Source organism: Nelumbo lutea, chromosome 6, assembly GCF_056320005.1.
Source record: "Nelumbo lutea isolate HS-2025 chromosome 6, American lotus-T2T, whole genome shotgun sequence".
NCBI classification, from domain to species: Eukaryota; Viridiplantae; Streptophyta; class Magnoliopsida; order Proteales; family Nelumbonaceae; genus Nelumbo; species Nelumbo lutea.
This window is the reverse complement of record NC_142689.1, coordinates 33078266-33091071: the sequence shown is the minus strand read 5'-3', so window position 1 is coordinate 33091071 and position 12806 is coordinate 33078266. Positions and strand designations below refer to the sequence as shown.

Sequence of the window (12806 nt, the reverse complement as noted above, 5' to 3'; positions counted from 1 at the left end):
ACAACCTATCAATCCTATCAAACAAAAAAAAAAGGGATTGCTCTCAAAAGTCTGCTCATCTAGTCTCTATGATTACTGGGGTGCTTTTCCTTGAAAGTTTCTATTTATATTAATGAGAATTTCTCTAACATTCTTCTAATTCATGCTTGCTATGTTTAGAGAATATAGAATGACAACATGCTTTCCATGAAAAATGCCCATCCTCTCACCCTCCTGCCTTGTGCCATCTTTCATCCAAATAATCCTTTTCCACCTGGAAAAGTATTACCCTTGTCCTTCATCAATATCAAGGACATTATTTGAGTTGTGTGGGGTACAAGACCTAGGCTGGTTTATTTTCCCAACTGGCTTGCCATGTTTTTGATAAATGTAGCCATAAGAAAAGAACTTAACACAGACAAAGCTCATGATCATGGAAAAGGACAAAAGACATGTGGCTAAATGGGACATTGAGGGTGATTAGGATTGGACTGTGTGACCCATCCTCCATAGAGCAACAAAGCTGCCATTGGGACCGATCAAGCTCAAGTTGCATTCATAGTATGTGCCTTTTAGATAATCTAAGTCTAAACTGAAAGACCTAGTCAGGAGAAGAGATTGCAACTTTTCACCCATCAAATTATGAGCAAGCAGTTAGGGAGGGAAAATCTCCTTTTGTGTGCGTTGGAATTGCTTTCATCACTCCAATTATACAAAGGTAGCTAGGCTGTCTGTCTTGTACAACTGAAACAAACGACAATCATTTGGGGCTAACTAAACAAGTTTAGACCTTTATGAGTCAAACCCTAAATTATTACCCTAATCACCAAACTTAATCCTTGATTTAGCTTGAGTAATGCTTCAGAGGCTTCCTTCGTCTCTATCTGGAGATCTAGACTCCAACCAACCCTACCAGCATCGTAAGGAGTTAAGGACCCCCCCCCCCCTCCCTTTCTCTCTCTCGTCTCTAAATGGGATTTTGCAAGCAGTAGGGGCTTTGTTTGATGTACTTGTCATCATCAAAGACAATTAGGTGAATGGAAATCGAATGGCTAACAAGCATTTGATTGTATATGAGAGGTGGGGCCAGGCCCATTAAATGTCCTAGCGTTGTATCCCCATCGTTTGAAGGGAAACTAGGTGTCCACACCACATAAACCACTGTGGACTGTAGCTTGATGGATGATCACAACCAAATGATTCCAGATAAGGTGCCTTTCACCAAAGTTTCCTTTGTTTTTCTTTTCTTCATCTTTCTTTCTCTTTTTTTTTTTTTTGGCCCATTGTCGCCTACACTAACACACCCAGACCCAATTGGTCATCTCCCACAAATTCTTCTTCAAATTCAATTCAGAAGAGCTCTGCTATTAGTACATATCATGGGCTGGGCTTGGGTTGGGCACCCTCTCAACAAAGAGAAAGAGATATCATTTATATAGTATCCTATCCCATTCCCCATGGGCGCATATTAGCGAGGCCTCCCCCCCTCTTCGTTCTTGGTTGTTCATTCATTGATTCATTCCCACGGCCACCAACCAAACAGCTCTAAAACCTTTGCATTCATGTCTGACTGACGCACTGTGATTTGCCCGTACAACTCATACAAGCAGATGAATCGGCTATCTTCAGTCCTTAGCTCTCCAACGTTCACGGCACGTGTCGCCCAGTTAATCGACTCGTGTTAAAACATCAATGAGATCGTCCGTCTCAATTGAATTCATCAATTGAATACAGCATTTAAACCCCGCTCGTTGCCCAACCTCATTTTCTTTGTTCTCTCTCTCTCTCTCTGACTGAAACTGAAGTTGATACTGGAGCTGTGTAAAATCCCAGCGCATCTTAGCTCCATCCTTTCTCTCTCTCGCACTGAATCCTCGGTGCAGCTTAGCGTCTGATTCTCGAGCCCTAATGGCTCGCCGTCTTGATCTCCTGGTTCCTCCTCCTCCTCCTCCACCACCACTGCAGAATAACCCAGGAGGAGCAGTTACAGAAACCTTTCGTTATGCTCGTAGTCATGGTGGCGATTCTTCGTCGAGTAATGTGAACCCTAGCGTTCTGATAATCTCTCTCATCATCACCTTCGTCTTCTTTGCTTCGGTTTCTATCCATCTCCTCCTCCGTTTCTGCCGCCGCGCCTCTTCTTCCGACGAGGACGTCGTCGCATCCGCGGAGCCGCATCCCGTTCCTCGCGTCTCCAGCCGTCAGGTGTTGCCGGAGTACCAGTCGCTGATCGACTCTCTCCCTCTCTTCACCTTCGACTCTGTCACGGGAGTACGCAGCTCGTCTCTCGCGGCCGAGTGCGCCGTTTGCCTGTCGAAATTCGAGCCACACGACCTTCTCCGCTGTTTGCCTCTCTGCTTGCACGCCTTCCACTCTCAGTGCATCGATAAGTGGCTGTCCTCAAACCAGACCTGTCCTATCTGCCGCTCTGCAATCCATGTCTCTGAATCAGAGCTTCTGTCGAAGTTGTCGTCTTTATCTACCGGTGGCGATAGTTTCCGGATTGAGATTGGGAGTGTTAGCCGGCGGAGATCACCGACGGGACCACCCAACGAGTCTAGGCGGTCATACTCGATGGGATCGTTTGATTACGTGGTGGAACAGGAGTGCGAGGTCGTGGTGTCGCCAACACACAGACGAGGAGCTTCAGAATGCATTTTAAGTGGGAAGGAGAAGGATGGCAGAGGCGAAGGTAGGGACGGAACAGCAGCCGCAGCTCCAGCTCCTCCTCCGAGTACGCCTGCGCCAGAGCCGCCGGGATCTGAAGTAGCAGCGGAGGTGGCAAGCGGGAGAACTTGGCTGAAAGACTACGTAGACAGATTAGCTTCTTCAGCATCGTCATCATTCTCCTCGCGCACTCTTTCGTTTCGCCTTTCCGGAAGATTCTTCACTGGAAGCAGTCGCCGCAGCGAAGTTTTCACGGGAAGCAGTCGCCGCAGTGACGGTGGCGCCGCTGTTTTCGGTGGCGGGAGCTGGGATTTGGAGGGAAACCGGGTGGGCGAAGAGATCACTAATTTTTTCCGGTGGTTATCGGGGGTATGATTCGTAGTTTTCATCTCAAAGTTGGGGCAATTTTGGAGAGAACAAAAAATAATAGAAATGGCCTCGGATCAGGCGGTTTTATTATATCTGTACAGGGAGTTAAGTTGGAACCTGAAGCCCGGAGCCTGGAGGTTAGAGCCAACCGCCAAGAGGGACAATAAAGTTCACAGAAAATGCCCTCGGGTATGAGACCTCTCCCTTCCTACTACAATGGATATTTCCGTCATTTTTGTCTAAGATTCATGAGCATTCAATAATTTTACGGAAATACCCCTAGAGGACAGAATTGTATTTTGGAATTTTGTAAAAAAGTTGCTTGTGATAATCAAACGGTTAAGATTTAAAGTTTGGAATATTAGATGAATCATCAGGGAGTTGAAAGTTAAAACCTAAACCATCATTGGGCATTTAATTGGAGCGAGTGAGATGTAAGCGAGGGACCGAAAGAGGAGAGAGAGAGAGAGAGAGAGAGAAGTGTGGATGGATGGATGGATGGAGAATGTATTAATGGGCGCTCATTTATGACAAACCAGCGATAGCTGGCTTCAGCACGTGACATTGACGTAGGTGGCATGACCATGATCGCTTGGGGTTTTATTGAAGTGTTTTTGCTTCCTCCCCCAAATGGGTGGTCCTGGTCCACAGAGGAGGTCCCTAGCCATTTGTATCGATCCAAGTTATCAAATGAATGCCAGTGAGTCATTTCTTTTTGTGTTTATTTCAGTTCTGGCTCATATTAATTGACACCAACAGTTTTGGTCCTTTTGGATGGAGGGGCACCCCTTAATCCACGCCCTGGTTTAATTTGAGCAAGTTTTTTTTTCTTGGTATATTGATTTGTGCATTTAATATGTGATTTCTTATGGTCAAGGAATTAAGTATATATTGATTGATGAAGAAATTCTGATGTCAGTGGAACCATGGTATGGGTGGTCAATGAAACTTGTATTGGGGATTGGGATCTGGTCAAAAGAATTAACTATCTATTGATTTGATCCATTGGCCTTTCAAAATCAGCACCATATAAGCTTTTTTTGGGTTTAATGGTCAATTTTTTTTTTTTTTTTGGTTAGAGACGGACTTTGTGTTAAAATAGTCATTATGGTGTCTCACTTTAGGTGGTAGTTTTGGTTTAATTTATCCCATTGTATAAAAAAAAGTCATAAAACATTTTGCCTGCCGTGTTAGGGTGTAGCTTCAACTTGATATTTCCTGCTCTGGGAAGCAAAGTCTCAGAACCTGATTAATGTGAGGCTGAACATGGTGGCATGGATGAAAATCACACAATTTTTCAATAAGCAACATTCAAGTACAAAACTACAAATACTGGTGAGTTTTTCGAGAAGTTATTTATTAGGGTAAATGTATTTACCCGTGTTTTTATTCAAGTAAATAAAACAATGGACAATTTTATTCCGTCAAAGTGGTTGTAATTTTCTTTCTCTATGGAAAAGTTATTTATCATCTAAGAATATGGGTTTAACTTACCTAGATAAATGATGCCCGAAAAAAATAAATTTTCAATAGATTCCACATAAATCAAATTTTCTTCTCGAACAGATTATAAATATAAACATGGGTTTGATTTTTTAAGTCAAAATATTGCAAATTTATTTGAAACATGGTACCAAACACGGGTCTTCTCCCCCATCAAATGTAACTTTGTGTATAAATTAATTGCTAGTTTTGATATTGGATTAAGTTGCTTCTCCCCCATCAAATGTAATCTATTCCTATTTAATGAACAAAACTTGGAAAATGGGTTCTTTTAACCACTTTAGTGGGAGTTTAAATCGGCTCCCCACAACGCTTTACAGCGTATTGAGAACATCTCCCGATGATGATATCATCATTTCTGGTGTTATCACCGGAAGATGTTCTCAAAACACAGCAGGAATGTGCTGTTGGGGGGCAATTGTGGGGGCTGATTTGATCTCCGGTACTATAGAAATTTGGAATGAAACTTTGATATGGGTGGATCATGAAATGCATCTCAGCATCTGAATCATTCTCCACAGTCACTGTCGTCTTGCCTTCTCTATCAAGTCTTCAGAAGGAATGCAAACGAAATATCGAGTGAATTAAGAGGAAGTTGAGACTATAGTCAATCAACTCTGGAACTTATGCATCAAGCTTGGGGGTTGGGAGACATCTCTATCAATCAACAAATAATTTTTAGTAAATCCGTCAATAGTTTTGGGATATTACTCGAATCTCAAAATGGGAGACTATTGACGTTCAACTAGAGAATGGTCAAGAGATTAATTAAAAAGTAATTCATTTATAGGCAAGAATAATCCTAGATTGTCCTGTTTGTCCAAGTAACTTCCTGGAAATTAAATTGGCAAATGCCGTTGTTATTGGATAAGTATTTCTCTATTAAGTTGAAATTATATGAGAAAATGAGGAAATATAAATTGCCCACTCTATCAGTACTAGCTATGTGTTAAAAAAAAAAGCTTCTGTTTTTAGCTGAACAGAATTTAAAAATAAGGTTTAAAGTATATTCTTCTTAAAATAGAATTTAAAAATAAGGTTTAAAGTATCGATATATATCGCATTGTATCATATGTATTGTATTGGTATTATGTATATCAATATTTTAAACCTTCATTAAAAAGTCTGGTTGTTTGGACGAAGTTACCCAACAGATAAGGTTCTTTGCTAAAAGGTTCGACTTTATTCGCAATTGTTGGGATATCAATCAAGACTCCTGCAATCACATCAGTCTATACAAATATACAACTTCATACATAACATGATCTCTCTCTCTCCCCTTGGTAAAAAGAAAAAAAGGAAGTTTAATTCATACATAAGATGATTTCTCCTTGTCAAAAGAAATTTAATTCTGATTCTTAATGAACAGATAAGTTATGCTTCTTATTGGGTAAGAGAGATAAATTGAGCTGTTTGTCAGACAATGTACATTCTTACATGCATACATACAATATAGATGTCAACTCATAAATGAAAAGAAAAAAAGAAAAATCTATCTGCAAAACTATTAAAACACATTTAATTCTATGAATACCCAATTGGTCTTCTCTAAGTGCTTGCTTCACATCATTAGAGAGATGTGCACCACCATTAAAAGCCTGATTCATCTCTGTATTACAAGGCTACTAGCCTCTTTTGCAAGCTCCATTACCTTTGTGAAAATTATACATCACAATGTCAATCATCTCCCACCTAGTATCATCAATCCTATATATCCAGACCTCACCACAAACACCAAGGTCTTTTATACCTATTTCCAATCATAGAAACTGTGGCATATGAATACAAACAAATAACAACAATTTTTTATTAACAAATTTACATGTGTTTTGCACATGGCCATTTTAAATGATGATAGTGATGATAATAACAGTGTTTCTACTTTTTTTTATACATTTTTTATTTCTATGTATATAAAAATAAATTTTATTTATCACATTTATTTTTGTTTAATATGATGAATATACAATATTAGAGATGCACTTAAATGTTTTCTACAAAATTAATGCATCTTTTCATTTTATTGTGTTTTTTCTTCTTTTTTTTTTAATTTTATTCTTTAATTATAACATCGCATGTTTACACATTTGGCCCAAAGGTTGAACTATTGACTTTCCACCAAATAGGAAAATAATTTATTTTTTTGGTTGGTTTTAAATTTTGTGTTTCATTTCCATCAATAATGAAAGTAATTTTTTATGGCACTTATTATTTAATTTGATTAATACAAAAAATATCAAAGATGAGCTCTTTTTTTTTTGTATTCATTTCTATTTTATTTTTATTTTTTATTTAACTATGATATAAGGGGTTGTCCCATTTGACTTACATCATTAAATTGCATATCCACCACCTTGACAGAAAAATGGTTTTGTTTTTTGGTTAAATTTAGAAATCATGGGCTTTATATTGTTAACAAATGTATTGTTCTTTATTTTTTTATAATTTGTATTTATTTCTATTTTAAAACTTTATTATTTGACAATGACATCATGATTTGACTCATTTGACCGGGAATAATTGATTGCATAACCACGACCTTGATTGAAGAATGATTTCATTATCATTAATTTAAAAAAAAGGGCTTATATTGTTAAAAATATTTAATGTAGTTCTAATTAGTAGTATTTATTAATAAAAAATACCTTAAATATAATATTTAATGAGATAGCATAAAAGTCAATAAATTAAACATAAGACTTATGGGCCTTCTAAAAAACATAGGACTTAATGATAGGGAATTAAATGAGTCCAAAAGTAGTAGTTCAAATTACATTTATAGAGCTCAAAGTTAGAAATGAACTAAATTCAAAATTATGGGTGTAAGTGGCCATCTTAAACCATAAAACATGGCAAGACTAAATGATGGGAATTTCTAAGAACATTAGCTGCACCACTATGGGGCTTTAGTCAGCTCCTACCATGGCCAGGCAAATGGGTTTTATATCTAAATCCTAAATCTTAAACCCTAGAACCTGAAACCTAAACTCTCTACCTAGAAACTGTAAGGTGTCAACTAGTGGGTTGGTAAGGTCTTCTGCTGGTTGTAGGGGAGATTCGGAATCCAATCCTGCCTGCACCTGGATTGGGGATGGGCTACTCCTTTGTGTAGCCCTTGAAAAGAAAAGAAAAAAAAAAAAAATCTCTTTACGACTGTACCCATAAACCCTAACTCTTAGATCCTAAAATTTAAGTGTAAAATGCATTTGATCGGATGCATGTCCGACGACTGGGTAGGAGCCAATATTTTCTCACAACTAGAGCCAGGATTACCCTTACAGCAATAAAAATATTAGTGTTATTGATTAAAAACCAAACAGGGGCTAGAACAAGAAACTCTTGGGGGCTTTTTTAAAAGCCTGACTCTGCCGCCTCGGGGTAATTAGTTTAATTTCCTGCAACTCCAGTCCTTCGCTTTGCAGACGAATTCCGAGAGAGGCAGGGAGAAAAGGGGGACAAAATGCTTCCCGTTTTCCTCGTTTTTCCGTCGAAATTGGAATATGATGCTACCACAGTGCTGTCGATTTGACACTTGGGATTTTACTAGTGATTTTGCAGAGGAAACTGCGTAAGCATCTTGAGGATTGTGTTATTGATAAGCATAAAAGCTAGGGAGGCTTCTGTGTAGTTTATCGACAACATAATCAGGCTAGGCGATATCTTTTACAGCTTCGCACAACTTGCCCCTTATTCAATGAAGAGATACCTCGGAACCCACAAGGCTCAGGGGCTTCCGGATGGGAGCTTATGGGTAGCTTTCCTCTCAACACAAGCAGATTCGTCTGGGATTCTGGGAGTTAGCTATCAATTTCAGAGGTACTCTGAGTCTCTGACAGTGGAATCTATCAGCGAAGGATGGGGAAATGTTTGTCGTTGGGGACCAACATCCATGTGCAGCCTTCACTCTTCACCCCCCTCAATCTTCTAAATTTTTGTTAATAGTCTGTGTTGGGGTTGTCAATTGCAAAGCAGACTGTTAAAAAAACTACAGAAATTTGGCAAAACTTACATTAACAGATCACGGAAATTCTCCTGGTTCATTAAGAAAACATGGCAGCAGTGACTTCAATTTAAAAAGGTGCACTGTTGTTCAGTAGAGCTCAAACGTATGGCCAATGAAAAATGAATGGGTAGTGTATTGGGTGGTACAGATTCTCCATTAAAGCTTGAACTTTTGTCTGAAAAAGAGTCCTCCTTTGTATTCTCCATCTGTCTACTTATTTCACTCAGCTTTTCTTGGGGCTCTGGTAGTGGCAGGTGCTGATACTGTTACAAACTGAATGAAGAGAATTCAACATGATAATGAATGCTTTTGAATAGTTAAGAGTTAAGACACTTAGGCCCTGTTTGGTTTGCGGGAACAGGGGTTTGGAATCAGAACCAGAATGGGTTATTCTGATTCCAACTGTTTGGTTGGGTGGAATCAGAATCCCATTTCTATTTCTGTTGGAATGGCATTCCCCATTTGAGGGAATGGCCATTCCTTACCCCTCCCTTAGGAATTTCTATTTATTTCAATTTTCATTCCCATTTTTATCTGAACCAAACAGGGAATAGACCACTCTAATTCCGATTCCAACTGTAAAACAAACGGACCCTTACTGTATCACTGTATGGATTATACGGGTGGTCTGGAGGAAATTTCTTCACTTCATTCCAATCTTTTAGACTGGGTGGCCATGCTTTTTTAGTCCAGCTTCTACATCCATTCTGAAGCCTCTGAGTCTGGCATGCTATGATGTTCCCATGCAAAACAATGGGCCAGGCGTAGTAGCTCACGGGTCTGGAGTCTCTGGACCAGCACATAGAGATTACGGACTAATTATCTCTGTTTGGCCTGGTCCAGTCTGATGAACTCCACAGTCCAGATTTCTTTGGCTAATGCTGCATAGAATGTGTTTCTTCTGTTTCTATTGCAGATTCTGATGGTGGGCTCTTTACAGAGCACAATGGGGTGGGAGTGTGGGACAAGATTCCTTTAGTTGATTTCAAATAGGTGGGAATGGGATTAAAGCTGAGATGAGTTGAGTGTTCTGCTGGTAATCATCATCTGTCTTATCCACCTAAGTGGGTCAGTAGCACCTCTCCTATATTCAATTCCACACTAAGGCATAGTTCCTGTTCATGAATGAACCGACAGATCTGTCCTCACTACCTGAACATGGAATGTTTTTGACGCTTTCCTTGTTCAGAGCCTTAAGTACCAAGTCAGTCATTTCTTATCTTTGATGAATATTGATTGATCTTGATTTTCCATGTCCTTTATGTTTAATTGTGATTTTCCAGCCAAGTTTTTTATGAGCTATTCCAGTTTGTCTAGGAAAAAGCTCAATTTTATTTGGACTAAACTGAGTTTTGAGCTGAGCTTGAGCCTAATATATATATATGCTTGTTTATTAATCAAGCCTAGTTTGAGGCTTGAGCCCAATAAAGTTAAGCTCATGAGCCTAATTGAGCTTTTACATATATATACATACATACATACATACATACATACATACATACATATATATATATATATATATATATATAAAATAATAAATATAAAAATATTATATATATAATAACTAATTTTTATAAGTCAAATAAAATATTTTTTTATATATACTTTTTATTTTATAAAATGTTTGACTCTCAATCGATCTTGAACCAAGCCAAGTTCAAACTTACGAGCTTTTGACTCGAGTCGAATTCAAGTGCAACTCTCTAGCTCGAATTGAGCTCGAGCCAGATAGTTTATTGGCGAACCAAGTTCGAATAGCCAGATGTTCAACACGGCTTGGCTCGAACCCACCCCTATTTGCCATAGAAAAAAAAGGAAAAAAACAGAAAATGAAATCCATATAATTAAAGTAGGGAGACGCTCAAGGCATGTTTGGTTTTCTCATTAGGGCCTTATTCTTTCAATTAGGCAAGAATGGGAAGAATAAATTACATGATAGTGTTTAATTACAAAATTCTAGCCATGGGTCTTACTCATTTTAGAATAAAAAAATGAGCACATGGTATAAAAGTTGAGGCAACTTGCATCAATAAAAGTATTAGTGCTCCATCTTAAGACCGTCAATATAGATTTTTACCAATGGATGGCTGACAATGTGAAAACTTATGCCAGTTGACATCGGTGTTAGCCATAAGTAATAAAGAGTTATACCAACGGTTTTTGAGACCTAGACTACAATTTAGAACCACCGTCACAAAGTTTCTTTGAAAAATGAAAATGGGCAAAATGATGCTTGATTATATGTTATTTTAATATATTTTATGACTTTCTTAGCATCAAGGTTCAAATTTTCGCAATGTATCGGCCCATATCAACTGACATATAATTTCAATAAAGACTCAATACATGAAACATATACAAGACCCAATACAAGTCGATACATTACCAATTAATAACTCTCCTTTCTTTTATTGCTAATTATTTCAATTAATTACTCTCCCTCTCTTTCTCTCTCATTAATTAAGGGGGCGTTTTTTTTTTTTTTTTTTTGATTTTGAGAGGGGGGAAAGTTGATCAACGGGATTTTGGTTCCCATTGACCAAGAATCTTATGTTCTTTTTTTCAGATTTATGTGGGGACCAGGGAAAGTTTATTTTCCTCGATATCACTTACCCAGGTGCGTAAATACCCATCTCCAAGTAAGTTATACCCATTTCTTAGGTGGGTAAATAACTTTTCCACCTTGGGGAAAAGTTGCCAACACTTGAATAGGACAAAAATGCCCCTTGTGATAATGGATTTTTGTGGCTAAAATGGTCATTGTCTTGTTTGCATGGAAAATAAAAGAACATGGGTAAATGCACTTACCCGGGTAAATCTTTCCTAGAAAACACTTACCCGGGTAAGTGCATTTACCCAAATAAGTAACTTACCAAAAAGCAAATAAAGCCTAAGGGGAAAAGATGAGTTTTCATTAATTGACTCAAATATACCTTGAACTTCTAAAAAGGACTTAAAGATACCTTGTAAAACAACCCCATTTGACTTAAACCCTCCATCAATGAAATATGTAAATTCATTTAAATTCTATTTTGCCCTTTAACAAATCAACCTTGTTGTTTGTGTATCTGTTCTACTATTTGAATAATAAGATGGCCTTCACTATTTTATTTGAAAAATTAATGATCAACAGTTAGCCTGGAAAATAAGTGTTACAAATGGTGCAAATTCATATCCATTGCATTTTATGGCATCCGTTAGAGGAATCTACACGAACAATTCCATTTTTCTTTTAAGTTAGTGTAGGTGCTCTTTAAGCATTATGGCTCATATAGAACCAAAACCTTTCAATTGTTAAATCTATTTCTTTTAAAGATGCATTTGCTTTTCGATCCTTATTTCTGTTTGGGCTTGTCATTTCAAATCTTCTTCTAGCTTTGTATATGTATAGCCAATATCTACTGCTGGTAAAATATCAAACATCAAATTCTGTATAGACAAAATTTAACTTGAACTGGGTAGGGCTGATTAATCAATCTCAAGATCTATATTAAAGCATCTCCTACCATTCTCGCTAATGGTTGGAGGGGAAAACGTGATGTTTTGTATTATTTTCATTTGCGTTCAAATTTGTAATCTTTTTTGTTCTTTTTGAAAATTTGAAAGGAAATGAAGGGTAAAAGAGTCACAATATATCTTTACTTCATTTTGAAAAACTCAGGGTATGTTTAAGCCTTTTACCCTTACTTTAATTACTCCTTTTCTCTCATTAAATTGCTGGTCCTTCTGATTAATTACTCTCTCTCTCTCTCTCTCTCTCTCTATTAATTACTTTACTTACTCCCTTTCTCTCATTAGTCTTTCTTTTATTGCTAATTCTTCTCATTAATTACTTCCTCCTAAATTTTTGAATTTAAATTTCAAATTAGGCATGCCACTTTAACGCCCAAATCTATTTTGTTGCTTACATTTTATGCATTTTGATCCTTAAATATTTTTTTTTTCTTTTTAATGGATGTTTTGGTCAAGCCTGAGAACAAAACCCGGGCTATTCAATTGCACAACTGCCTATTCAGTTCAGCAAATTAATTTCCTTTTAGCTAGTTTTAAATAGGTGCTTATTGCTTCCTTTAAATTATATTTTTATATTTTCTTTATGAAACCAAATGCAAAACATTTTTTAGTTTCTTATCTATTGTTATTTTTTATATTTTGTGTTATGTATAGCATGTTTTCACTATACTAATGAGTATTGTGTATATATCTATCTATATTATCATTTTGGTTGAAAAAATTGAATAAAATTAAATTCGTAACCAAACATGCTCAAAATTTATTCTCATTC

At 37.3% G+C, this 12806-nt stretch overlaps 1 protein-coding gene across 1 annotated transcript; it reads left to right on the top strand.

Annotated features, from left to right (window-relative positions):
* The first annotated feature begins 1753 nt into the window (after nucleotides 1-1753).
* On the top strand, nucleotides 1754-4490 carry ATL4 (TOXICOS EN LEVADURA 4). Its single transcript, XM_088949402.1, has 2 exons — nucleotides 1754-3204; nucleotides 4210-4490. The coding sequence occupies exon 1, from the start codon at nucleotides 1888-1890 to the stop codon at nucleotides 3019-3021; it is 1134 nt and encodes a 377-aa protein (XP_088805528.1). The 5' UTR covers nucleotides 1754-1887; the 3' UTR covers nucleotides 3022-3204; nucleotides 4210-4490.
* Nucleotides 4491-12806: the final 8316 nt, after the last annotated feature.